The sequence below is a fragment of the Sorex fumeus genome, unplaced genomic scaffold (genome assembly GCF_029834395.1).
Source record: "Sorex fumeus unplaced genomic scaffold, SorFum_2.1 ptg000002l, whole genome shotgun sequence".
Lineage (NCBI taxonomy): Eukaryota > Metazoa > Chordata > Mammalia > Eulipotyphla > Soricidae > Sorex > Sorex fumeus.
Window position 1 is genome coordinate 48,293,423 of NW_026606059.1, and position 27,833 is coordinate 48,321,255.

Here is a 27,833-nt window from a genome sequence, read left to right on the forward strand (position 1 = left end):
CAGTGAAGACAGCCAAGCACGGGTGCAGGAAACTCTGCCACCTGGAACATATAGGAACTAAAAAATGAACTCATTGGCCAAATGGAGGTGACCAACCTCCATTTGCTTTTTAGTGATTACAAATTAACTAATTAATAGGTTACTTTCCTTGATATTCAAGGAATAATAGCTTTGGAATTACACAACAAATGGATGTTATCTCCAGATATCCTAAGTAAAATTTGTAACTGTCTATGGACCAAATGAGAAGTTTTCCATTTCTCAGACCAGGAACCAAATCATCGACATTCAGAAAAGAAAAAGCTAGTTCTATACATGTTCCAGTATCAGTTCTTGGAAAGTATTTTTTTTTCTCATACTCCCTAACTACTTCCTTTTATTATTAAAACACCTTGTAAATCTAGAAGTCAAAGAAACACCATGGTAGTTCTTCATTGCTTCCAATCCAAAAGGAATTATTGGAACACCTCTAGCTGAATGTTTGGGCACACCAAACCTACTTCACTTTTTTACACAGTTCAGCACATGGGACTGTGAATTTTTAGACTTTCGGAGAACACATGACTTTCATCTTGAGTTTGCACAGCTATATCTCTAGAATAATTGCTAGCATGTATTGAGTGTCTACCTTTTAGGAGGATCTATACAGATCTTTAGTTGAATCCCCCAAAGTATGAGTTAGATAGTATATGAAATCTAATAGCTTACCTAAATCCATCAGTTACTTGGTTTGATAAATGACATTTAGTGTCAACCTAAAACTTGATGAGTTATACAGCCTTATGTGTGTGCCTCCACAAATGTAAACTCTCATGATAATAATGACACTGCTGCATACATAAATGATTCAAATATGACATGCATGCCAGGTATTATAATCAGACCACTGACAGAAACTCTTCAGAGACATAGAATAATCACAGACTGCCGGCCTCTCTTCTAAGCTTACTCCTCACCCTGACTCTTCCACATCCTGCACAGCTGCTGCTTCCAGCACCGCAAGTGTTATGAGGAGGCTGCTGAGATGGATTGTCTCCAAGAGTCCACCAAGCTCCGCACAAATGTCAACTGCATCAGCAAGATTATCACATGTGGTGAGTCTTTCCCAATGTCCTGCAGACTGCTGAGAAATGACAGTCAGCAGTTCTCAATTCAGACTGAGAACTTCTAGGATTCACCATCGCCATGGGAAGCTTCATTCAATAAGAGAACCCTACACAGGCAGCATTGATGTTTTGTAGCGGATTGAGGATCAAGAAATGAACCCGCATCTCTGAACTTCTAGACTACTATTTTATATTGAAATAATAGTTGACCAGCACATTATTTGATCTGTTTTTTTAACTTGTAGCAATGACTAGAATTTAATAAGGGCAAATGGTTTGCTAGTTATGCATTTTGTGACATTAAAGTGATTACTTTTTCAGAACACCAAAGGTAGAATAAATTCTGCTTCAGAGATTATGATTCCCCTAATGAATGAAATTGACTAAGACTACAATGATGGAAGTGGAGATAGATACAGAGTGCTACATGTGTGATTGTTGCTGTTTATCAGAATCAAATATATGTAGTTTCAAATCTCAGTTCACCGGCTTGCCCATTACATTACTCCAGGACTTTCATCCGGTGTCTCTGAGAAGGCTCAAATTATACAATGTCACAGTGGAAAGAGGAACATGGTATTCAGGGATAAAGGAGTTATCCTTTATGAATGCATACTTGTACCATACATTTGATCCACAGAAACTCTGTACTTCTTAACAACCCCTATAAGATGATGGTCTTTAATAAAAGTTTTCAAAGAAGGAGAGGGAAACTCAGAGATTGAGAAACTTGCCTAAAGTCATATTAGCTGCCAAATAATTGAGCCAAACTCTCTGAAATGTGTAGATTTATGCCCTGTAAAATAGAATAAAGTGTATAAGTCACTAGGAGAGATACATGGTGAACTCAGTAAATTCTACTAACTCTTTCATTCACTCAACAAAGACATAATAGGTATAAGATGATCATCCGGGATCGGATCTATCCTAGCTTTCTGAAATTTCCTCACGGTTGTCAGACAATGAGTCTATTAAAAACAAATGATGTTGTAAGTTAGTTAAGGTCAAAAACTAGAGGAAAATTGAGCAAAGAAAAGACAAAAGGGGACTTGTGGGGGAAGGTCAGGAAGAACTTCTAAGAAAAGATGACAGTGAAGCAAGCACTAAATTGAGAAGGGAGCTCAAGGCTCAGTTGAAGACTTGTCTAGGTAGTAGAGGACACAGCACAAGGCTCGTGGAGCTTAGAGTGCTGGTGAATGGGAAGCAATGAGTCAGAGATGAGGTGATGAGAGAGAAATGAAGAGGAAGAGATCTGAGAGGGAATGGGGTGTAGGGCATCAAGATTTTACTAAATTAGGAAGTTGTAGGAATATTCTGGACAGACAAAAAGACACGAATTATCTTAATTTTAGAAGGATTATTCTGGTTCTTCGATGAGAATAGAGTGAGAAACAAGAAGTTTGGTCAGGAGAACCCTGGCATTAGTAGTGAAAAGATGATGGGGTGAAGGTGAATGGGACTTTGCTCTGGAGTGAAGAAGAGATAGGAAGACACAGTAAGATTTTAACATAGTATGAGGAGGAGTTGTAGAGCCAAGCAGGTGGCCTGATGGGTTGGATGGGAAGAAAAGCAGTGGGTGTGTCTCCTATGCTGGGTAAATAGATAGTTCCGAAAAGAAAAGATAGATCTGACAGGATTGGAAAAGATAGAAAAGATAGATCTGACAGGATTGGAATAAAGAAGCCTGCCAGAGGTGGGGGCAGGATTGTAGAGTTTGCATTACCTCCAAGTGAGTTCTTCCAACCTGTTCTGGCCTGATTCTGTGCAGAATCCAAGGACCCTTGTGAACGTTTGCTCTGTTCCTGTGACAAGGCTGCCATAGAGTGCTTGGCTCAGTCCAACGTCAATGCTTCCCTGAATCTTCTGGACACCTCTCTTTGTCTGCTTCAGCCTCCAGGTAGGAAGAATGGGGTCCCACGAAGGCTGTGGGGTTGATAATCATATTGGTATGGAATCAGTGAGCTATTCACATGTCAAGTTTTGTACCTTCTAGCATTCTTCCAAGTCATTGGGTTAGACATACTCTAATGTGTTTTGTTCCTAGAGACAACTGGCAGCAAAGAGTTGACCACACTTCTGCCCAAAGGTAAGGCCTTCTTGGTGAAGATAGCTCTTATTCAGACTACAGGGGTCAAATAACATTCATGCCTCTCTTACCAATAGGACTATATTCTGAGGAAAGCATTGTCAGGGGACTTTTTCCCCCATTATGCAAATATAATAGTGTGATTGCACTGTCTTGTACTTTTTAAAAAACTAATTATTTTTTTTTACACTTTATAAATTAAAGAACCGTTATTTACAAAGCTATTCATAGTTGAATTTTAGACATACAGTTTTGTAGCACCACCACCCGTGCCAACTTTGTTCCAATAACGTTCCCATGTTCCTTCAGTATTCCCCCCACTTTCCACCATTCCTACTCTCTTGATAAGCACCTCTCCTACTCTCTTGATAAGCACCTCCCCTCCACTCTTTCTTTCCTTCTCCTCCCTGTACTTTGGGGCCAAGGTTGATCAGGACATCCCACTTTAAAATATTTCATTTCCTCATCCATATATAAGTGATATCATCCTTTGTTTAGCCTTCTTCTTCTGGCTGACTTCATTTTAACATGATATCTTCCAGTTCCATCCATGTTGACATGAATTGCATGATTTCATCATTCCTTACAGCTGTGTAGTATTCCATTTGGTATATGTACAATATCTTCATGATCTGCTTGTCTATCATTGAACATCAGGTTGATTCCAAATCTTAGCTATTGTACTGAGTGCAGCAAGAAATAATGGTTTGCACATATTCTTTTGAATGAATGTTTTCCTATTCTGGGGATAGATACACAAAAGTGGAATTAATGGGAGTTCAATTCCTAGTTTACTGAGTACTCTTCACACTGTTTTCCACAGAGGTTTTACCATATAGCGTTCCCACCAGCATTGAATGAGGGTTGCTTCTTCACCATATTCCCACCAATAGAGATTTATCCCAGTATTTTTGACATGTGCCATTCTTACCGGTGACAGATAATAATATCTCATTGTTGTCTTTTTTTGATTTACCTAATAATAAGTGTTGATGAGCATTCTTTCATGTGCCTGTTGACCATCACTGGTCTTCTCCAGAGAAGTGTTCATTCATTTCCTTTCCCACCTTTTTTGATGGGGCTTTCAGTTTGGTTTGGTTTTATCTTTATTTTTTATAGAACCTGGATATCAACTCTTTATCTAATATATTTAGTGCAAATATTTTCTCCTAATAAGTTAGCTGTTATTTAGTTTTTTCCTGTGTTTCTTTTGCCATACAGACATGCTTTTAGTTTGATGTAGTCTATTTGTTTAGTTTTGATTCTTCGGGCCTTGTTGAGGGCATCATATCATTGAAGACTACTTTGAGATCTGGGTCTTGAAGTATTCTGCCTATATTTTCTTCAATGTACTTTATAGATTTAGGTTTTGTCTCAAGGTCTTCGTGCACTTTGAACTCTGTAAGGTATGACATATGGATCCAGTTTTAATTTCTTGCATATAGTTATACAATTCTCCTAGCACCATTTGTTGAAAAGACTAATTTTATTCCATTTCATGCTCTCAGCTCCTTTGTCAAAAATTATCTAAACAACAGGCATTGGGAGGTGTGGGAGGGGGATATTTTGGGGTTCTTTGTTGTGAAAAATAAGTACTGGTGAAGGGAAAGGTGTTTGATCATTGTATGACTGAGACTTAAACCTGAAAGCTTTGTAACTTTTCCCACAGTAATTCAATAAATAAATATAAAAAATGAAAAAAATTATCTAAACATGTATATAGGGGTTTATCCTTGAATATTCTATTCTGACTCATTGATCAAGAGCCTTTCCTTATTTCAGTACCATGCTGCTTTGATGACTGTGGCTTTATAATATAGATTCAAGTTAGGTAGAGTGATGTCTTCCAGTTTCTTGTTTTTCAGTATAGTTTTGGCTATGGTAGTCCTGTGCTTTTAAAAAAAATCTTCACCCTGCTTCCCATTTGAACAGGGATCTTATCAAAGTGGGACACCATCCTCACCTGCACCATCTAATGGTATTCTCCTGTCCTCCCCCTTGCTTGGGTATATCCTGAGTGGGACCTTCTCTGCAGAAGCCCTATGTTTTTAGAGGCATGAGAGAGGCAGAGGAGACATATACCCAAAATCTGCTCTGCTCTTGCCTGCCAACACGCCTTCAGCTGCCTCCTTTACTGGTTTAGCTGTCTCCATCCTGTACTACCACAACACATATGACACTGTGGACACTATTCCATCAGTCATTGCTTTCAGGAGGTTCTCTTTTCCAGGGGTTCCTCCGGAGCCTACAGACACCAGCCTGATGGCCCTCTCAGGAGAAGGTAAGTGGAAGGAAACTTGAATTGAACCCACATGCTTACATTTACTTGAGCCATTTACTTGAGCCATCATCCCTTGCTGAGATTTGTCCCTAAAATCCTCCTACTTGGGTTCGCAATAGAACTGCCTCATGCGTCATTCCTAAGTTTTCTTTTCTTTTTCTTTTTCTTTTTTTAATTTTTATTAGTGAAACACCATGAGGTACAGTTGTAGACTTACAAATTTTTGTGCTTGGGTTTCAGTTATACAGTGATCGAATACCCATCCCTCCACCAGTGCCCATCCTCCACCACCACTGATCCCAGTATCCCTCCTACCCCCTATCCCCCCTATCCTACCCTATCTCTGTGGCAGGGCATTCCCTTTTGTTCTCTCTCTCCTTTTGGGTGTTGTGGTTTGCAAAAGAGGCATTGAGTGGCAATCATGTTTGGTCTATAGTCTACTCTCAGCATGCATCTCCCATCCTGGGAGGATCCTCCCAACACCCTTTATTTGGTGCTCCCTTCTCTATCTGAGATGCCTTTTCCCCTAGTATGTGCAGCTGGCCTCCAAGCCATGGAGTAAACCTCCTGGTGCTTCTAAGTTTTCTTGAGCTCCTCCTTGTTCAGATTTCTCCCACATTTCATCTCCCACCTGTCTAACTCTGGCAGATAAAATGCAGGATGCCCATCCTCAACTGCCTGTAGTCGATAATATTTAATTCATTTTATTTAATTATTTGAAAACAAGTTTTGTGTTGATTTGTCATTGGTGTATGATATGATCAAGTTTCTGGGGTCCACTCTCACACACCTGTGTGTGTGAGTACAAAACTCACCTAATCCAACATCAAAGACCGGTGTCTTCTTACTACCACAGTGACTTTCTCCATTCAATTCTTCCATCCCTTGAAGGTGAACTCTAGATAAGCAACAAAGAATTTTGGGGGTGTATATTAACATGTCCCAGAAAATTTTTCCATGGGATTTGTGTGTGTGTGTATGTGTATTTGTGTGTGTGATAAAGTGCTCCTCCAAAGCAGTGCTCAGGAGTCTGGGGGTCACTGTGAGCAACATCTGACAATCTAGGCAGGATAGTTCTATACTCTGACCAGGTGATGCTGGGCCCAGGAGGCCCAGCAGTTCTGGTTCCACCAAGATCACCCTTGGTGTGCTTGGAGGAGCTTCCTGCCTACAAGATAGGTACTCAATTCTCCAGCCCTTACAGCTATTTCCCCAGCCATTCTTAAACTTAGAGTTTCCTAGTAGCTCATGTGGAAAGCAAAATTAACTGGAAACTCTATCTTTTTTTATGCTAAACCTGCAACCCTACACCTCAGGATGGAGGTACATTCCATACTAATACTACCCCTTCCCCCCAAAACATTATTCTTTCTTTCTACTGATTCTGTGGAACATTGTATAGCTCATCCCTCGTTAACTTCCACATTCAAGAACACCTTACCCCCAAAAGCTCTGGACAGACTGTGCTGTGGGGTCCATGTTAGAAAAAAGAGAAAACAGAATCCACATGCAGCCAAAGCTCCACCAGGAGCCCTACAACCACCCTGCGCATGAACAGAGCTGTAACTGCCACTTTAAGTTTAGGATAAAAAGCATGTTCTACCAGAAAATCACAAAATGATCTAAATTGGTACATTCCCACTTTCCTTCAGCTTGAATCCTCATCACCTCATAACCTGACCTTAGGTGGCAAGTAAAGGAAACTAGTTTCCCCACGGGGTCTCCCATGAGCCTTATGAGAGAGAAAAAAATAAACCCATGCTTTCATTCCCAGAACACACACACACACACACACACACACACACACACACACACACACACACAGCCACCATTTGGGCAGCAACACATACAAATGCTTCCCTGAAGGTGGAGGCAGCCAGCAGGATCAAATCTATCACACACAGGGTAAGAAAAGTTATAGAGAAGTGTTTTCTTCATCAGATTATGGAATAGGTTTGTCTCTCAATCAAACAGTTTTGGGTCATATCCTTCTGCTTCTCAGTTGTGCAATCTTTTTAGGTAGTTTTCACATCAGTGCCAAGAACCACTAAGGCAGCATCTGACAATGCAGTTGCTTCCAGGCAGTGCTAAGGAAATTGGGGGTACCAGGGATTGAACCCAGGTCCTATGCATGCTAGACACACACTCTAGTCCTTCAGGCCTAGTATCTTTAAATAGCACTTTTTTTTTTCAGTGCTGGGACACAAATTCAGGTCTTCATATTCAAGCCTCTGAGTCACATTCCCAGCTCTTAGCTATATGATCTGGAATGATACTGCTTTTTTTTGAGCTTCAGTGCCTATGTTTGCATAAAGCAATGTTTTATGCTAAGGAAAAGATTGAATCTTTTAAGCTTTGGGGTCCACAGGATCTCTGTTAACAATCACTTTCCTCTGTTAAAGTAGCAGGAAAACAGCTGTAGCTGACCCCCAGCTGGATGGGAGAACAGTCTGCCAATAAAAGCTCATTTCCTGGAGAGGGATGATGATGCCTATCTGATACCGTGGCAGAAGGGTTAGATAAAAGAGCTTCCAGGAATTTAGGTATGGCTCTAAAATATAGTACCTACCGTCAGATCACAAACAGGAAACTGGGAGGCTTTCTTAAGATGTGTCTCTCAGTGAATGTTCACACAGTTCTCTAAAATCACAGTTCTTACATCCAACATAAGTCTAGGAAATTGAGATGAAGAGAAAGGCTGCTCAAGATACATTCAGTTGCAGGAAATAATGCCCATTTCTCCCAAGGGGAGTCATTTGCAGGTTTCTTTGTCTAAACACAAAACTGATCCTAACCAAGTGTCCCTGGTCCTAATCAGGACCTAATTATGAAGCAATGTGCAGATATTTTCCCAGATACCTTTGGCCTCTGTTGTTTGTTTGTGACTCCTACCTGTCTCAGGCACTGAGCTAGCTTGGAGAACTGAAATGGGTTTGTTTGTTTTCACAGTGTTTGCTAAGACCAGCACTGATGGACAGACCACACTCTCCAGGACAAGTAAGCTGGGAGGGACTTGGAGGAGGCCAGCATGGAATCCCGGGCAGAAATATCATGAAAAATCCTCTATTTTGTTCTCATGATGACCAGTCATTTTGTTGATTATCTGAGGAATAAGGGTTCTGAAGAGCTAAAAGTTTATTTCTTAAGTCTTCAGAAGACTTGAAGCCCAATCACAGGGGACCTGTATGGTCAAGTTTCTTTTTCTTGATTTTCCTTTCTCTGGTTTATGAATTTGGTGGTGGCAGGGCGTAGGGTGGGGGAGGGGCGGGAGGGGCACACCCAGCAATATTCAGGAATTTCTCCTGGCTCTGCTCAGGGGGCCATATTGGATAAAAGGGATCAAACCCAGGTGAGCTGAGTACAGGTAAGTGCTCTTAAATCTGGCCCTATTGATCCGGCCAGATTTAAGAATTTTTAAATTGTCTTTTTTGCTATAACCTCACCTGGAAGGAAGAGAGAAGCAGCTCTCTAGAGTTTCCTTTGTTTGGGGCACTAATTCCGTACCTGAGGGTGGAACTGAGTCTCTCCTTAGAGGCTCTACTTCCAAAATTCATTATAGTGGGGTTTTAACATACAAGTTTTTGGGAGGTGACCCATTCAGCCAGTAGTATAGTAGGAGCTTAAAATTTGTCTCACAATAGCAAGAAATTCATTGGATGAAGAAACAGCACTCAGCAGACTGCCTTGATCCATATCAAAAGCAACTGCAATTATGTAATTTTGTTGCCTCATTCTTTTCTCTCTTAAAAAAAATAAAAATTTAAAAAGATTTATTTGTTTTTCATTCAGATTCTAAAATCTGCTATGCCACAAAGTATTTCACGAATTCAGCTACTTCCCACCTAAGTTGCAGCTGCATTATCAGCAAACCTATATTTTGGGGTGGGATGGGGGTTGTCTTTTTGGCCCAGCTGTGATCCTACCCTCCCCCTTTTCCTGGGACATGATCAGGGCCAAAAACTAAGCACACTCCAATGCCCAGTAGGAAGGAAGCAGCTTGTGGAAACCAAGGTGGGATGCCCAAGGTTGACATACTCTGTTTCTTCTTTTTTGGGACAAGAAACAGGCCAAGACAGGGAAGGTGCAGAAGTCACTATGACCACGACCCTTCCAGGTAAGCACATTTGCTTTTCACCTTTGTATATATCCTTGTCCCCTAGATATGGATAAAAATAGGTGTGTTTCAAGGAGATCTTGGGGAGAAAAAAATCTATAAAATAGACAAAGTAATTCAAGAGTTGGTCTATGGAAGGGAGCTTGAGGGGGCGGGGGGAAGGAGAAAACTTGGGACTATGGTGAAAGGAAGTGGACATTCTGATGGAGAGTTTGGTGCTGGAACATGGTATGTGTGAAACTCTGTCATTAATCAGGGTATAACTTATTGTGCCAAAGCAAAAATTGGGGATTTTATTTAAAGGAAGAACTCCATTACTCGGGGTGGAGGTGGGTAACAGAAAATTGGGGGTGGGGGAAGAAACATCCTTGCTAAAGAGACACACTTCACATTTAATAGAATATAAAAAGGTAGACTTTATTTTCCATTTAAACCACTTTAAGTTTCACATGCTGAAGGTGGCCACTTGGGATATCTGAACACTTCTTGTCTTCTTCTCAACTCCCCAAACACTTTTATGAATGTAAATAAAATGACTAAGACCACTTAGCAGTCTTGATTTTTCAGTATGATTTGTATCACTTAATACAATATGTTCACACTTTCTTTATATTAAATTTTTTATGTAATGTGATTTCTTTTGGTAACTGTGTTCCTCATATGGAACCCATGACTTATTTAATCAATTATTTCTAACAGTTGGTTTCATAAATAATAGGTTTGTACTTTCCTCATGCCTTTCCTTGTATGATTATTTTATCAGAAAAAAATGCCTCTAAAGTGAATTACTAGATAAAGGACATAATAGTTCTCAATAGGTAGCCAAATTGCTCTAGAGAAAAATGGAACCAATTAACATTTGTATATCCATTCCGATAGCTGATCTTAGGTACTGTTATTTAATAATAAGGAATGAAAAAAACTCCATCCATTTTAAGGGAAGTGGACAAAGAGTGTAGCTCATTGTTTCTTTTCTGCTCTCTAAGGAAAATTAAACAAAACAAAAAATCCTGCGTTCAGAAACTATGCTGGGCTGGCCTTTTACTCTGGTAGCAGAAGTGGGTTCTAGATGTCAGGCCCAGAATGCTGACACTTTGCCCTCATATGGTCTGTGACCTCAAAGTGGGAGGTAAAGGGGCACGAAATTGTCCCCAGAGGAATTTATTTCCCCAGTAGTGGCTAGTTTAGGCAGGCAATTCAATATCAAGTGGCCTCACATCAGGGGTGTAGTTTAATGAGTACCAACAATCCAGAAAGTTCTTCCTCAGGGCATGCTGGCTTCTAGCAGGAGGAATAGGGACTTCCTGGAAGCAGGCACTAGGCTTCTGGGGACTCCAGCACCCAGAGAACATTCTATCCATGCAACTCAAATCCAAAGAGAGAACAAATACCCCTTTCGCATTCCCAGAGCCATTTTAATGGTTTCTCTGTCTCCTCATCACCAGGTACTTTGCCTCTCAAGCACCCAGACTGTATTATTAGTTTAATGTCACCACACTAGAGATCAACACTTACCTGAGAGTCATCCTTCCAGCAGGGAGCAGAGCTGACATGTTTTTTTATGTGTGTGTGTGTGGTTTGATAGTCCATTTTTATTTAAATTTTTTTCCTTAAATTTTTATTAGTGAAACACCATAAGGTACAGTTGTAGACTTACACATATTTGTGCTTTGGTTTTAGTTATACAATGATCGAACACCCATCCCTCCACCAGTGCCCATTTTCCACCACTACTGATCCCAGTAACCCTCCCAACCCCCACCCCCTCAATCCCACCCGACCTCTGTGGCAGGGCATTCCCTTTTGTTCTCTCTCTCCTTTTGAGTGCTGTGATTTGCAAAAGAGATATCGAGTAGCAATCATGTTCAGTCTATAGTCTACTGGAGATGTGTGATCAGAGCTGACATTTAAACTCAGATTTCTTTTCCTCCAACACTGTCCTTTCTGCTCTGCAACCTGGACTCAGCCAGTTTTGTCAAAAGGAACAGCCAGATATTTGTTCAAAAAAAGCAAGACAGATTTTGTTCTGGTTTTCTGTGGAGCAGAACTGGTCTAAAGTGAACCTTGAATCTAATTTTTATCCTCACTGAGTGTTTTTAAAAGGGATAGAGGGAGGGGCAACTGGTAGGACTGGGAGGTGAGAATTGCTAAGAACAGGTGGGGGTTGTTTTCTGAGCTCAGTGATATGCGAAGCTGATATTGGGGTAGAAAAAGCCGACAGCAGGAATTCCTTCAATCTACCACCTGCATTCTCTCAGGCAGGACTTCTGCAGAGGCCAGAGAAGCTGGGTCATTCATCCCTTGGACTGGAACAATCCAAGTGAGGGTTTAAATCTCAGGAATATGTGTGTACGTAGGAAGACAAATATGTGGGTGGATAAAGTTGTTTGTGCAAGAGCTTGCAGTTCTTTCTCATGGGGCAAGTTTGAGGCCTCATTGAAATGAGGGCTAGGCAGAAGCTGAGAAAAATTGAGTTAAGGAGTGTCTTGGTCAGTTGAGCCCAGGGTAGAGAAAGACCAGGTTTCTGTTTACCTAGAGCATGAGCAGAATGTTCAAGGAAGGGCTGGGAGAGTGGTGCAGGATTCTTCCAGCCCTGATCCTGGGCCATTAGCAAACCACTGTAGCACTGTAGCACTGTCCTCCTGTTGTTCATCCATTTGCTTGAGCAGGCACCAGTAATGTCTCTATTGTGAGACTTGTTACTGTTTTTGGCATATCGAATATGTCACGGGTAGCTTGCCAGGCTTTGTGGTGTGGGCGCGATACTCTTGGTAGCTTGCCGGGCTCTCCGAGAGGGCGGAGGAATTGAACTGGGGTTGGCCCTAGTCGGCCACGTGCAAGGCAAATGCTTTACCCACTGTGCTATAGCTCCAGCCCAATAAGAAGGGAAAGAATGCAAGCAAATGGGCCAGAGGCATCAGGCAGAGAGTGCTCTGGGAGTTGAGTGATGCAATGACAGCAGGGAGATGATGGGTCTACTGAGTATCCCCTTGTATAGACCAGGCTGGATTGGAGGTTTGGACTCGAGCTGGAGACTTGACAACTTCTAGCTAAGAGGACAGATGAGACTGACCCTGAGATCCTAGGGAGACCCAGACTGTAGCAGGGAGTCAGTGGGTAAGATGTTTGCCTTTCATGTGGCAGACCCGGGTTTAATTCCCCACACCCCATATGGTCCCCTGAGGCTGCTGGGTGTCATGCCTGAGTGGAGAGCCAGGAGTAAGTCCTGAGCACAGCTGAGGGTGGGCCCAAAACAATTATTGCAATAGTTTGAGGAGCATGGCACGCAGTTTTGCTAGCTGATTATGAACCATGATTTGACTTAGTTTCTCCCCTATTCCCTCTGTCTCTTCACTGCAAGCCCCTGAAGGGTAATCTCCTGACAATACCTAAGAGTTAAATGTCGTGCAGAGGACAGAGAGGTTGCAATTATTTCTGTTCATGAGGCCAATCTGATAATCTGACCAACTTTTGTCAGTTTTGAGGCTATTCCAGAAAATGTGGTGATTACTTAATAGTTTGGAAATTCCTGGGTCCCTGAGACTCTGCCAGGAGGTCTGCCCCCTCCCTTAGGCAGATCTCCCTCAGTGTTTTTTTGTTTGTTTTGTTTTTCTAATGAGTAATCATGAGGTACAGTTACAGACTTACAAACTTTCGTGCTTAAGTTTTAGTTATACAATGATTGAGTACCCATCCCTCCACCAGTGCCCATTCTCCACCACCAGTGTTCCCAGTATCCCTCCCACTATCCCCATTAGGGTGTTGTGGTTTGCAATGCAGGTATTAAGTGGCCATCATGTTTGGTTTATAGTCTACTTTCAGCACGCATCTCCCATCCCGAGTGGGCCCTCCAAGTACCCTTTACTTAGTGGTCCCTTCTCTATCTGAGCTGCCTTTCCCCCCAATATGTGAGACTGGTTTCCAAGCTGTGGAGCAATCCTCCTGGTCCTTATCTCTACTATCATTGGGTGTTAGAAGGACTGCACTCATCTGTGGAATATAAAGTAACATAATGGGAGACAAACACCCAAGAGTTTGGTTGTTTTAAGTTAACTGTGTGCCTTTGGCCTTGAACCTATCTCGCTGGGTACATTTCTTCTTGAACTGATATTTGAAAGTGGGCTCTAATGCTGTGTTTTTTCAGGATCAGCAGAGATTGTGATCACAGTTCAGGGGGTCTCTGCTGTCCCCACCAGCACCCTGTATTTGGGTTCAGCCATGTCTTCTGTCAAAGGTGGCCCCGGGAAGACTGCTGGAAGAGGTGAGCAGAGGTAGGCAGTGGGAATGCCTGTCTTCTCCCTCCAGGGGGTCAGGAATGAAGCCCTCAGGTCACCATATCTCACCATGACTAGAAAGTGCTGTCTGTCCCCTTGCTGGATGAGCATGTGAGGAGTGTACAGTGTCCATGGTTTGCTGGAGCTTCTCCGCTGATGGGTCAGAACCCCGTTGCGTGCTTTCTTCCCCTCTTATAGGCTCAGGTGTCAAGACCCAGGCCCTGTCCTCAGCACCGTTTGTTGGAGAGACATGGGCCATCACGATCCTCTTCTTTGCTCCTCTTTCACATTCACACTGAGCACTCACGGAGTGTGGACTCTGCAGAGCCATGGCATAAGTGGCCCCGGAGAGGGAGGCTGGGTCTAGAGCCCTCTCTTGTTTACTTGGCTCCACTCCACCCAAATTTACAATGGTGGATTCACACAGATATTAGCTTCACTGGACCAAAGTTGCAAATGGAGGAGGAAGAAGATGATGGCAGTAAAAAGGTAGTGTGACTGTCCCTCTCTTTCTGACTCATTTCACTTAGCATGAAACTCTTCATGTCTATCCACTTATTTGTGGAGTATAGAATAACATAACATGAGGTTGACACCCAAGGACAGTAGATACAAGGGCCAGGAGGATTTCCCCATAGCTGGAAGCCTGCCTCATGAGCGGAGGGGAGAAGGCAGATGAAATAGAGAAGGGATCGCTAAGAAAAAGATGGCTGAAGGAATCAGTCAGGATGGAAGATGTGTGCATAAAGTAGATATAGGAACAAACATGATAACCTCTCAGAGTCTGTATTGCAAACCATACTGCCCAAAAGTAGAGAGAGATTATGGGGAATCATGTCTGTCATGGAGGCAGGGGGAGGGTGGGACATGGGGAGTATACTGGTTATATTGGTGGTGGGGAATGTGCACTGGTCGAAGGATGGGTGTTTGATCATTGTGTGATTGTAACCCAAACATGAAAGCTTGTAACTTTCTCATAGTGATTCAATAAAATTTAAAAAAAAAAAGAGGCAGCATGAGGGAACAGAGAGGCAAAGGCAGAGGAAGATAATCAAGGCAGTCCAAACATGGGGTGCTGACCTGATGGGGCCAGGAAGTTGAAGAAGTCAGCAAGGACTCCTCAAGAATGACGGGCACTCCTTGGCATGAGGGGGACACAGTTTCTATACTCAGAAATAAGATGAAGGACTGAAACAATAGTTCAGTGGGAAGAGCATTTGCCTTGCACACAGCCTACCTGGGTTTGATCCCAGGCATTCCATATGGTCCCACATGCACCGCCAGGAGTAGTTCCTGAATGCAGAGCCAGGAGTAACCCCCGAGCATAGCCAGATGTGACCCCAAAACAAAGCAAAAACACAAAATAAATAAGATGAGCTTTCTAGAAAGATAGTTCAGCAGTCCAGAATTTCATGCTCTGCTTGTGTTGGGACCTGAGTTCAAACCCTGTCAACTAGATGGCCCCCTAAACACCCCTAGGGTGGACTCAGGTGGTTCTTAGTACCCCAAGGCTAAGCAGCACTATACCCTCAGGGCCTAGCACTGAGCCCTGTGACCAAGTTGACCACATTTAGCCGGGAGTGACTCCTGAACAGTGCACGTGAGCACCTCTTCATGAAAAGGAAGGTAAAGGTAAAGGTAAAGGCCCTCCCGTTGATCGTGGATTTGCTCGAGCGGGCCCAGTAACGTCTCCATTGGAGACTTTGTTGTTACTGTGTCTGGCATATCGAATACTCTTGGTAGCTTGCCGGGCTCTCCGAGAGCAGCACATAAAAAGGAAAGAAAGAAAAAAATTTTTTCTGGGATGAAGAGCATCTCTAACTCTTAGCTGTACCCATCTCTTAGGGGGTGATTACAAGGAGGCTGGGCAGAGCAGGTGCATTCAGGAAAGGCAGAGAGGCTTTGAAAGACAGTTCGACTAGACAGGGGCACAGCCAAGAAGGTAGCGAGGGCTGGCTCAGGACAGGGCTGTCCTCAGTCCTGTGAATCTGTCCCCTTCTCGGCTTTGTTTTTAACCAGCCTGTGACCGGCTCACCTTCGTGCAGCAGGAAAATGGGTACAACATGCAGGGGGCATCTCGACTGGGGGAGATGCTTTTTTGCCTGACGTCTCGGTGCCCAGAGGAATTTGAGTCTTATGGCTGCTACTGTGGGCAAGAAGGACGAGGAGAGCCCAGGGATGCTCTGGACAGGTAAGTACAGGGTGGGGGCAGGGATGTAGATGATGCTGCCTGCAGAGAGAGGTTTCACAAGGAGCAGTTGAAGCTTTATCTCCCAAGTGGGCTCATTGTCATCAGAGGTTCATTTTTCTGGGGTGCAGCTGAGGAGGCGAAGGTCCCTGAATCTGCCTCTTTTGCAGTTAGCAGGAGTACAACTGGGGTTTCTAGTTGTGCTGACCACATGAAAAGTGGCTTCTTAATATGAAAATGAAACTGCTAAAATTTCCATCTGCTGCTCTGGGAAAGTTTTTCATTGACCTCATTCATTTATTCATGCATCCATGTATTCAAGCCACATTTCCTGAGACTTTTTGCTCTGTGCTGCGAGCTAGGCTGGGTGGTAGAGAGGCTGAAATGAAACCAAAACAAAATAGCGTACAACAAACTACCTATGCCTAACAGGAACTTGTTTGGTGAAAGACTGGATGAGTCAGCCAAATTGCTACTCAACAGAGTCAGCATGGCACAAGGATCAGAGGGAAGGGTGGAGAACTCAAGTTGGAGATGAGTTTGAGGAGTATTTAGAAAAGAGTTGAGATACTGGGAAGATTTTGCAGGGAGGATCTGGAAAAGAAGACACACGCAGAGGGCTGATAGCATGTGTCACATGTGAGAGTCCTGCCTCTTATTCCTAGCACTGCATAAACCCCGAGCACCACTGAGCCACCCCCAAGCTCTGAACCAAGAATAGCCACTGCTAGGTATAGCCCAAACTCGGGTCCCCCAGTAATGGAGAGTTCTGTGTCCAAAAGACCAGCTCAGGTTGGGGAGAGAGTTCAAATGATAGAGCCTGTCCCTCCCCTATGTCTCCACACCCCCACTCCTAATCCCATTACTGCGGAGTGTAGCCCTGGTGAAATCCAGAACCATCAACCAGGCTGATAAATGCTGGTGAAGCAGATGCTAGGCTGAGCACAAACTTTCTATCCAAAACTTCCCATCCATGATGAAGAGCTGCTCTGGCTGAGTGAGTTATTAAAAGACAGAGAAGAGTGATAAAGGGAGGGTTAGGGAGCAGTCCTTAAGGCTATAGCTGTCACAAGTATCTTGGGGCTGTCTACCTATGTCGGACAGGGGAACACAGAGATTTTACAACTCTTATTAGGCCAGATGGACATTTCTTCTTAAAAGAGAAATACCAATGGATTTCCACACACTTAAGTTTTTCCTCCATGTTGGATGCTTTCTAGATGCAGTTCTACATTTATGCTTAAGAGTTACTCTGCTCTCTGCTAAGGCTGAGACCAAGAGAGGATCCTGTAAATGAGCTATTAACTATTCCATTTTGCCAAAAGGAGGAGGGCGTGGGGTCACCTCATCTCATATGATGCTTTTCTATAAAAAAAGCATCCCTTTATAAAAAAATGGCATCCCTTCCTCAACACACTATCCTTTATATGTAAGGAAATAATTTTAATAATTTAAATCATTTTTAAAAATTCATTTAACTTACCTTAATAATTTTCATTCTACCCCCTTTTGGCTTTATGGCCACACCAGAACTGCTCAATGCTTACTCCTGGATTTGTGTTCAGGGGTCACTCCTGGCAGTGCTTGGGATACCAGGAATCAAACCCAGTGCAAGGCAAATGCCCAACCCCCTCTACTGTTGCTCCAACCCTGAATAATTTTCAATAATGAATATACACTGTATACTTTTGCTGTCAACAATCTTTTAAATTGTTTTGTTTTGGGCCCACACTTGCCTGTGCTCAGGGCTTGCTCCTGACTCTGTGCTCGGACTCTTGGCAGTGCTTGGGGGACCACATATGGTACAAGGGATTGATGTGGGGTTGATGATGTCATGAAAAGCAAACATCTTAACTCCTGTACTCTTTCTCTGGCCCTCAATTTTTCTTTTGTTTTTGGGAGGAGAGGCTTGGATCACACCTGGTGATGCTCAGGGGTTACTTCTGGTGGTGCTCAGGGAACTATATGGAATGCATGGGATCAAACTCAGGTTGGCTGTGTGCAAGGCAAGCACCCTATCTGCTGCACTATTGCTCTGGCTCCTAATTTTCTTTTTAAAGATGTTTAGTGTGTTTCAATGTTTAGCTGTGCTATCTTTGATGCAGATCCTCTGTGCAGTGCACAACCTGAATTACCATCGTGGTGGCCTTTGATATGCTTATGATTCAGTTCCAGGTACCCTGAAAGGAGGTTCTGGTACCTCCAGGGAGCACGAAGGAAGCAAACCATAAGGGAGTTTCTGGGGCTGCTGAGCATCTGTCAAGTAAAGGGCTTTTTGTTTGTTTCAGGTGCTGCTTTGCCCACCACTGCTGCCTGAAGCAGGTGAGGAGGCTGGGATGCCTGCCAGAGAGGCTTCCTCCATCAAGGGTGATGTGTGAGGACAGCACGCCCAAGTGTAAGTGTGGTGGGTGTGCGAGTGAGTCACTAATACAGCCACGTGGGCCTCGGGACACCAGCATGTGCTGACGGCAGCTTTTCTAAGCACCTTTTCATCTCCATTCTGATATAATATCTTTATTTTGGCAACATATAGTAGGACCCCTGTTGCTGCCATGGAGCTCCAAGGGTTCTAACCAGTTGCCTAAAGTGAGAGAGCTTGTTAAGAGCAGATGGAGAATAACAGAAATAGCTGATGTGTGTACAGCCAGTCTGCTGGGGTGTGGCCAGGCGTTCATCTTAACATCAACCCTGTAGGGATGCACTCACCTGAGACATAGAGGAAGAAATTGTAGCCTAAGATGGCACAAGGATAGATAAGGTACAAAGCTGGCCCTGGGACTGGAAAAGTGGGTTGTCTTGGGCTTAGAGCTGAGCCTTTGTTTAGCCAGTGACAGTCTTCTAAGAAGCAGCAAGCTTCTCCCCAGTGAGTTGTAAAAAACCCCATTAACAGAAGTGGGTATTTCTAGAAAGAGAAAAGAAAATCACAGGAACTGCTGGCAGGTTAGGAGCCGCAGTGGTTCTAATCAGAGAAGTGCGGGGAGGCCAGAATGTGGTGGTACAAGGTGAGGTGCAAGAGATATATCACGATAGCAAGGAGAATATGTGGAGCGATGCTGCAGAGGTAGGGCACTTGCCTTACATGTCTTACAAGCCGCACCCAAGTTCAAGTCCCTGAACACCTCCCAGAGTGATCTCTGAGTACACAGTCAGGAGTAAGCCGAGTACCACCAGGTGTGGTCCCCAAACAAAACCCAAACCAAATCAAACACTTACCTTTTGTTCTCTCAAGGCAGAGATATGGAATCAGATGCTCACTGTTGGTATCCTTCAGTCACACCTGCAGATCTGGCCTGCTCCTCTTCCACCCCTTCATCTCATAGACTGCTGGGGCTCTGCACTTGTAGACTGAACCAGGTGTGACCCTTTGTGAGCACAGTACCCTGTGCTGGGTACTATGTTGGGGCAGTGAGCTATGAGAGCATCTCAAGGCTAGTTCTGCACTGATGTAAGCACTAAGTATCAGGCTGACTCTGCTCTTCTGCAACTCCTCTTTGCTCTCTGCTTCCTGCTGTTGAAAGGCAAAAAGTATGTTTGGAACTAAAGTGGAGACCAATATAGATTTGGAGGGGAAAGGATGTGTGACAAGGAAGACTGGTTGATTAATACTTTAAGGTCAGAACAGACCAATCTATGTCTTTAGCTTAGATGGAAACCACAAATAACAAAGATACTCTTTAGAGAATAGGATTCAATGTGTAAGAATCTTTGGACACATTATTTCATGAGTCACACATATAATACTCATCCCCATTGCACTGCATGACACCGAAACATTACAGAAATAAGGAAAGATACATGTAGGCAAAATTACATGAATGAAATTTCAGATAAATGAGTTTACTACCGATACACTCCCAAAGGAACATACTTCTTACTGGGCCCTCTTTATGTAAAATTCTGTTAATTTGGAATCCCATGTGTAACTGGACCTATTAACTGAGTGGACCAGAATTATTCTATTTGACAAATGGGGAAATACTGATTCAGAGAAATAAATATGTCTCAGTCCAACACATATTCCTTGATAGGCTAATTCAAGAGATAATTGTTAGGGGTTGAGTTAGGTGCAAGCAAGATTCTTCAGGATATCCAGCAAGAGAGAAGGTGGGAACATTACTGTACAATGACACTAATATAAAACCCGCAAGTATAAAAAGAGCCAGAGGCAGGTTTGATCAGAACCCATGTCAGAAGACATGTCTTTTGGCCTGAGTGCTTAGTGAAGCTTCGAGGAGGATGGGACACACAGTGGAGTCCTGATATACACGGGAGCTCACACAGAGGGAGAAAAGTTGAGTATTTCCAGTAGAGGGAAAGTGTGTGGCACCAAGTGGTTACAAGATAAGAGTGGGAGGGAAGAGATGAAGGGGCCTTAAGCAATGCTGGCCTCCATGTACTGTACCATAGTTCGTCTCTATTGTGCTCTCATCCCCCTCAGGTGTGGGGCAGAGCCTGTGCATGAAGCTGCTTTGTGCCTGTGATGAGACAGCAGCCCAGTGCATGGCCTCTGCCTTCTTCAACCAAAGCCTCAAGTCATCAGGCCGCCAAGAGTGCCAGGGCCATCAGCTCTCCTGTGAGGACAGCATGCATGGAGGGGCTTCTGCTCCCCTCCTGGGCTCCAGCTCTGAGGAGGTCAGTGAGGAAGAGAGGCCCCATGCGGAGGGCCCGAGAAGAACTAAAAGATTTCTGGGCAACTCACTTGGTCTCAAGAGGACCAGACCACAGTATGTTCCTAGGCAGATCCACAGATAAGCACACCCTGCAGTTCTCTTTCTCCCCTTCCCTTGGCCTGTTTGAGCCTCCACGGTGCCTATGCTTCTTGTCCCTAGCACAGGCTCAAGGAACAGAGGCATTGCCTGCACGTGTCCACTGTGGTCTGGTTTTATATCACACTGGACTGTGCATTTGGAGATTGCAAGGGCTGGTTTCTATCTTCCTGCACTAGGGGAGCTCAATAAAATATTCTGATCAGTATTTTTTTGTTCTTTTTTTTTTGGGGGGGGGGCAATGCCTCCTAGGGAATAGAGGGTCACTCTCCAAGATCCTCAGCCCCATGGGGTGGCATGGTGGTCTGAGTTGGGCCCAGTGGTGTTGGTGCTTAGGGGTCACAGGACAATTTGCACATGCAGGGCATAATAAGCTCTACCCCACTGAGTTGTCTCCTAGTCTCTTCTTTAAAAAGTACTGTACTGGGGGCTTCAGCTATACAAAGGGTAGGGCACTTGCCTTGCACACAGCCAACCCGGGTTCGATTCCCAGCATCCCATATGGTCCCCTGAGCACCGCCAGGAGTAATTCCTGAGTGCAAAGCCAGGAGTAACCCCTGTGGATTGCCAGGTGTGACCGAAAAAGCCCCCCCCCCCCCAAAAAAAAAGAAAAAAGAAAAAGTACTGTATAATCAGGTTGGTAAAGGTAAAGGCCCTCCTGTTGTTCATCGATTTGCTCGAGCGGGCCCAGTAACGTCTCCATTGGAGACTTTGTTGTTACTGTGTTTGGCGTATTGAATACGTCATGGGGAGCTTGCCAGGCTCTGCTATGCGGGCAAGATACTCTCGGTAGCTTGCCAGGCTCTCCGAGAGGGGTGGAGGAATAGAACTCGGGTCGGCCATGTTGGCTGCATGCAAGGCAAACGCCCTACCGCTGTGCTATCACTCCAGCCTGGAGTGATAGCACAGCGGGTAGGGTGTTCGCTTTACAAGCGGCCAACATGGCCGACCCGAGTTCGATTCCTCCGCCCCTCTCGGAGAGCCCGGCAAGCTACCGAGAGTATTCCATATGCCAGACACAGTAACAACAAAGTCTCCAATGGAGACGTTACTGGGCCCGCTCGAGCAAATCGACGATCAACGGGAGGGCCTCTATCTATCTATCACTAATCAGGTGTGTGAGGTACAGACTGCAAAAGTGAGATAATAACGAAGGGATAAAAATTTGCTTCCTAATCACTAAATGCTATTTTTCTATTAAAAAAAAAAGTGTGGCCAAAGTGATAGTACAGCACTTAAGGAGCTTGCCTGAACACACAACCAGGGTTCCATCCCTGGTATCCCGTATGGTTCTCCAAGCTCGCCAGAATTGATCCTTGAGTACTGCCAGGTGTGGCCCCCCAAATTCCCTTCCTTATCCCACTCAAGTATACTTGATCAGTCTTTGATTAGTCTCAGGTCATCAATAACCCAACTATGGTTAACAAGGACTAAAGACAAAGCTCTTCTGAAAGATATGCCCTCAACATACACATAGCCCACAGGAATTCAGAATTGCTGAAAGGATCAATTCCACGGACACACTTCACTTCATGACTACATCATTTCACAGAAGTTCAACATATCCAAATTGATACTTATTGACCTCAAGCTAATTGTTCAGTCCCTTCTCTCTTCTCTTCAAACCTCCCACCATTCCCTCATTCTCAACTAATGCCTGTCAAGAACTGTGAAGGAGCTGTGATTTCATCTTATTTGCAACGGAAAGGTTAAATGTCTTTTTTCAGGGATGCTCACATAAGACACTTGGGTTAGAAACAAAAAAAAAAAACTAATAGAGTAACAGCTTCAGTTGGAATAAATATCAGCATGTTGACGGTTCCTAAGGCTTTAAGGCAACACAAAGAAGACCAGATGACAACTACACATGGTGTGATTACACAGAAACTTCAGTTTAGGAAAATCCAGACTTTGTAACTGGCTGAAAGCCTACCTCAAACTGTAGCAGACACAAGACTTATTGTCCAGGAAGCAAGTGTGTCTACTTTGGCTGCAAAAGGAGACCCATCTCTGTCTTTCGAGTCAGTATGCCATACTGAATGCTTGAAGAGATGGTCCAGAATAAAGGATTTGACTCAGAAGACATGTAAAAATACAAGGCACACATGAATGCTCTAGCAACAATATCTCACCAATACTCTACTGGGAAATTGGAATTTTCCAAGTGAAATATCCTTCTCCACTTTAAGCCAGCAAAACTACAAAAATTACCTGCACAGACTTTCTCTTCCTTCTTGCTATGATGAAGTGTTCCTTAGCTACATCAAATGCCAATCTCTCAGCTGTGACCTAGGTCCAATGATCTTGTGTCTTCTCCAAGGTGTGATGTACACACAAACCTCTCATTATTCTATGTTGCTTATTCCTGTTTTCTTTGGAACCATTCTAATCAGCCTGTACACATGCTTTAAAAATCACCTATCTTTAAAGATTTCTCTCATGAGGCTTCAGCTTGCCTCATTTACAGGATAGGTTCTGAGTATGCTTGTGAACTTCCAGTTATCCTGTATGCTGACATGGGCCTTCTCCAAGTATGAATGGAAAACAAAAATGTAGGGTAATGAATTATAAACCCCCCACCTCCAACCCCCACCCCAGCCCCGACCATGAACAGAAGCCAAAGGATGCTTCCCTAACTTTCATTATCTAGAAATGCAATTTTGAGATTATCTTGAGATCACCATCTATGTGATGGTGAATTTTTAGAAACTGCTTCTTAATTAAACTTTTAGCCATCACTTCCTTGTCCCAGCTGGAGTGATTACTCCCAAAGTCAAGATCCTTGTATGTCAACCTGTTTTCAGAACTTTAGGAGAGACTGCCTATACACTGAACCAAAGTGTAAGTAAAAGGCAGATACAGAAAACTTTAGAGCCATGTTTGATACTCTACCTCTTCTCTTCTTCATGGTATGCCTGAGATAATTTGTCAGATGAGAAAAAAAGACACAAGTTAAGAGTTGGAAAGCAAGCATTTGGTAGCATGTCATTCAAACGGCTCTTTTCATTATAAGGAAATAGGTTCAGGACTGTGGGGTGACTGGTTTAAGACTAGGGAGCAGTACAGTCATACTCCAGAAGTTCCAGTACTGTGAATGCCAATGATGATTTTTTTTTCTCTTTTTGGGTCACACCTGGCGATGCACAGGGGTTACTCCTGGTTCTGCACCCAGGAATTACTCCCGGCAGTGCTTAGGAACCATATGGTATGCTGGGTCGGCCACGTGCAAGGCAAACGCGCTACCCACTGTGCTATTGCTCCAGTCCCTGCAATGATGACTTTTTAATAATAATACTGACTGCCTATTGTCTGGAATCACTCAGCCAGAAAGTAGAAGTTTTGGATTTGAACTCAGAGCTGCTTTGCTGCCCTGTCTAAAGAAAGTCTCTGAAACCCAACATGTCTGATGTGTACAAGTGCTAGGACAAACAAGCGAACCAGAATGACAGAAGGTGGGAGTGTTTTTTTTTTTAAGATACCTCATATTATTTACATAGCAAGGAGGTAAGGCTGAAAATACAAGCATTGAAATTGATGTTGCTATGGCAACTGTGCTTTCACCAGCACACACTGAGCTTGATCTAAGCTACTCTGCTTGCCATGACCAGCAGCTGCAGTACTGAGACTTGTGTGGGTGTAAATGTGTGATTGTGTGTGTGTGGAGGACTTCACTGAGTTTCACTCTTGTTTTCACTAGAGTTCTTAATTTTTAAACTAAAGCAAAACACTGGGAAAAAATAAATGTAATAGCCACTACAAAAGTTTACTTGTACCAAAATAATTTTGATTTTTTTATTGTTTACATATGAATTGCACAGAGAACTTTTACATTCCCCCAAGTTACTTCATTACATTATAACACATATTGGGATGAATAAGGCAAATGAGTTCAACTTCAGACAGGAAGACAGTATTTTGAGTAGATGAAATTAATTGCTGACATAGTACAACTTTATTTTATGTTTGTTTGTTGGAGGACACACCCAGCAGTATTTGGGGCTACTATAAGCTTTGTGCTCAGGAGACCGTGGGGTGCCAGGAATTGAGAACTGGTCTCCCACATGCAATGCATTCATTTAGCCTACTGAGCTATCACTTTGGCTCAATACCACTAGTCTAACAGATAATGAATTCAAAAGTATTAAAAAAGTGTGTGTATGTGTGTGTGTGTGCGCGCGTGTTGTGTACAGATACTTAAATACATTCCAGTAAAACTATATAAACAGGCAAAGACAACACAGATAGGAGGAACAGTTGAATGCTAATACTCAATGTTTAAAGAAAGGAATGATATAAACTATATACCACAAGAAGAACGATTAACAATTTATTGAGTTTGAAATATCTACAAAAATATAGCAATACAGAGAACTTCAACAAACCCTAAACCTTGCCTCCAAACTGGTTACATAATACAGTATACATACCTATTACCAGCAGGATCTCCCGCACTCTCCTGAAAGGAACAAGGCAAAGAAAAGATCCATTTCTTGAGAATCATTGTTAACAAGACCAGTTCAGTCATCTAGGATACACAGACGTCTACTATGATTTAAAAACAAAGAAAACTCCCACGAAATCCAAATTAACAGTTTACAGACACAAGAAAGATGTGATACACAATAATTAAATTGATTTTCCTTTACATGCAATACATGCATTTTTTGAATCACAGAGTAACATAAAAATTCTGTAGAGCAAAGTTTGTTTTGCATGGGTGCAAGTGAATATATATATATACTCTTTCTTATACTATTAAATTATATTTTTTCATACAAAAGCACACAGTGTTAATCTATAAAATGACATCCAAGTGGATGATGATTGTTTTTTGCATGTCCCCCTGCTTAAATTTTTTTTTTTAATACAGAGTGAAAAGTGAATACTCTCCTTTAAAAAATACAGAAAAAAAAAACCCACAAAACTTGGCCACCAATTAGGGAACCATTTTATATGACCAAGAGAAAAAAATTACCGTGACAAAGAGCTGCAACTGCAGCAGCAAACTGGCCAGGGTGAACCCAATGCTGACTGCTCTATCACTCTGAAAACCGGCCTTGCTTATCTATGCTTAATTGTTATCATCTTCTGGGCTGCCTGAGTGTTCATTTACAGATCTAATTTATAGGATTCAAACATTTTTGAGTATGCTTGTTCTATTACACTTCCTCCCTTTGGTGTGTCTACTCACAGTGCCCAAATTAATCAAAGTGATTCCATCCATCACTGCATTTTTTTAGACAAAAACGGAAAACTTGAGTGCTTTTAGAGCTAAAAATTTTTGGATGTTATATTGTGCTGCATAAAAAGAAATCAAATCTGAAAAGGCAGTGGAACTTTTAAACAAGTAATTTTAATAAAGTTTCCTATGAGAATTTTGTAAGAGTTGCAAAGAAAGTTCATGGCTGCGATGTGATGGAATTCATGAAGATGTACATAATTGAAAAATACGGTACAGGTTCTGCCAGCACATGCAGACTGCAAATGGATCCCGTTAGCCACTGACTTAAATCAATAGATATCAAAATTGAAGATCCTTAGCACACCTGATTGCTAAAACCATAGGCACTCTTTCCAAATGGATTAAAACAAAACTCAAACTGAGCTACATATAAGTTATGATTCAAATTAATTAAAGATTCATTCGGGGATTTTTTTTTTACTATGAGGATTTCAAACAATGCACAATGTAAATTAATGTGCTCTTAATAGAAATCAAAATGTATACACTCTTCACAAGTAAACTAGTAGCTGTTTAAAATGTCCTTTTCCCGTATACTAATATATATCATTTTATAAATGGAGTCACAGCAAAATACTACTATAATTTCAAAGCATAGTCTGTAAACTAATACATCTTAAGATGTAAAAAAATATTGCACAGTTTGGTACTCTAAGAGAAAACTCTCAGCCTCTCAAGTATCACGGTAAAACTCCTGGGAGAAAACACAGTATTCAAGAACGAGACACTTTAAAATATGGCGACCTTTAGGGTTGGTTTTTAGACATAGTATTCAATAGGTATCACTATCATAAACAAACTGAGGAATGCCTATCCCGTAGTATTACAGTAATAAATAGTGGGATGCTGATCACAACAGTTGTGCAGTCCCAGGATAGAACAGATGAATACATATTTCCTTTTCCACATAAACAAAACCAAAAGCGGTTCTATTTCTAAGCAGCAGTGTAAAAGTTTAAGAAATACAGTTTATACATTTTCATACATTCCATACATATTCAACCCTCTGTAGGATTATTTTGTTGCTAATCTTTGTGAAATATAGTTTAACAAAGGAATGATTTGGGACATATATATGTTCAATTTTAAGAGCCAACAGGAATCTCAGAAGAAATGAACATGGCATAACTATCTACAAAAGTACTCTAAATATTATATTGTTCCAAATTTTCTAACATGGTACGGCCAAGCATTTGGTTAAAGATAAATTGCATTATTATTTTCAGAAATATGCTGTCCTGTACTAATAAGCCCTCAAAACTTGAATTGGATTTATAATTTTCAGGCTAAAATCCTATGCTGAGGTCTTCACGAGTCACTCAGTACACACACAGGTCTGGAAACTTCATTTCATATACTGGAACAGACTGGTATTGGGCATGCCCAGAAGTAATGGTCAGTGTTCCTGATGGACTGGGAGGAGGACTGGAAAAAAAGGAGCAACGGTCAACAAATGTATTTAAGAGAAGCTCATTACAGAAAGCATTCTGACTTCTACCTGAAAATGACACCAGAAGACTTCTTGGTTGCAGAGGTCAATGTGGTGTTATATGGCAAGCTGTAAGTCTTATGGAAAATAGTTCCTGGTCACTTCAAGTTGTTTTGATGTTAATGTTCTTTGAACATAGGCACTATGCACAGAGTTTTTTATACTGGAATTACAATATATATATATTTTTGCAAACTTGCTTTGTTTCACTAGTGAAACTTTGTCCATGTATCAAAATTTTCCTTTCTACATTTTTTTGATGATAGCAAAGGATTTCATTATATGAA

The 27,833-nt window shown here is 42.5% G+C and overlaps 2 protein-coding genes across 3 annotated transcripts in view; one reads left to right on the top strand and one right to left on the bottom strand.

The window, feature by feature from the left end:
* The window catches only part of OC90 (otoconin 90), a 28,833-nt gene extending 8,032 nt beyond the window's left edge, over window positions 1–20,801 (top strand). Inside the window, exons 5-13 of the mRNA XM_056131639.1 lie at window positions 982–1,094; window positions 2,875–3,003; window positions 3,151–3,192; window positions 5,423–5,473; window positions 9,459–9,587; window positions 13,732–13,848; window positions 15,881–16,052; window positions 18,338–18,444; window positions 20,488–20,801. Of these exons, the coding sequence (XP_055987614.1) occupies window positions 982–1,094; window positions 2,875–3,003; window positions 3,151–3,192; window positions 5,423–5,473; window positions 9,459–9,587; window positions 13,732–13,848; window positions 15,881–16,052; window positions 18,338–18,444; window positions 20,488–20,801 (1,174 nt within the window). The remainder of the gene's footprint in view (window positions 1–981; window positions 1,095–2,874; window positions 3,004–3,150; window positions 3,193–5,422; window positions 5,474–9,458; window positions 9,588–13,731; window positions 13,849–15,880; window positions 16,053–18,337; window positions 18,445–20,487) is intronic.
* Window positions 20,802–25,129: 4,328 nt separating this feature from the next.
* Window positions 25,130–27,833, bottom strand: part of EFR3A (EFR3 homolog A) — a 98,411-nt gene continuing 95,707 nt past the window's right edge. For both annotated transcript variants that reach the window (XM_056106602.1, XM_056106639.1), the window contains one exon: window positions 25,130–27,482. In XM_056106602.1, coding sequence (XP_055962577.1) covers window positions 27,377–27,482 — 106 coding nt within the window. In that variant the 3' untranslated portion in view covers window positions 25,130–27,376. The remainder of the gene's footprint in view (window positions 27,483–27,833) is intronic.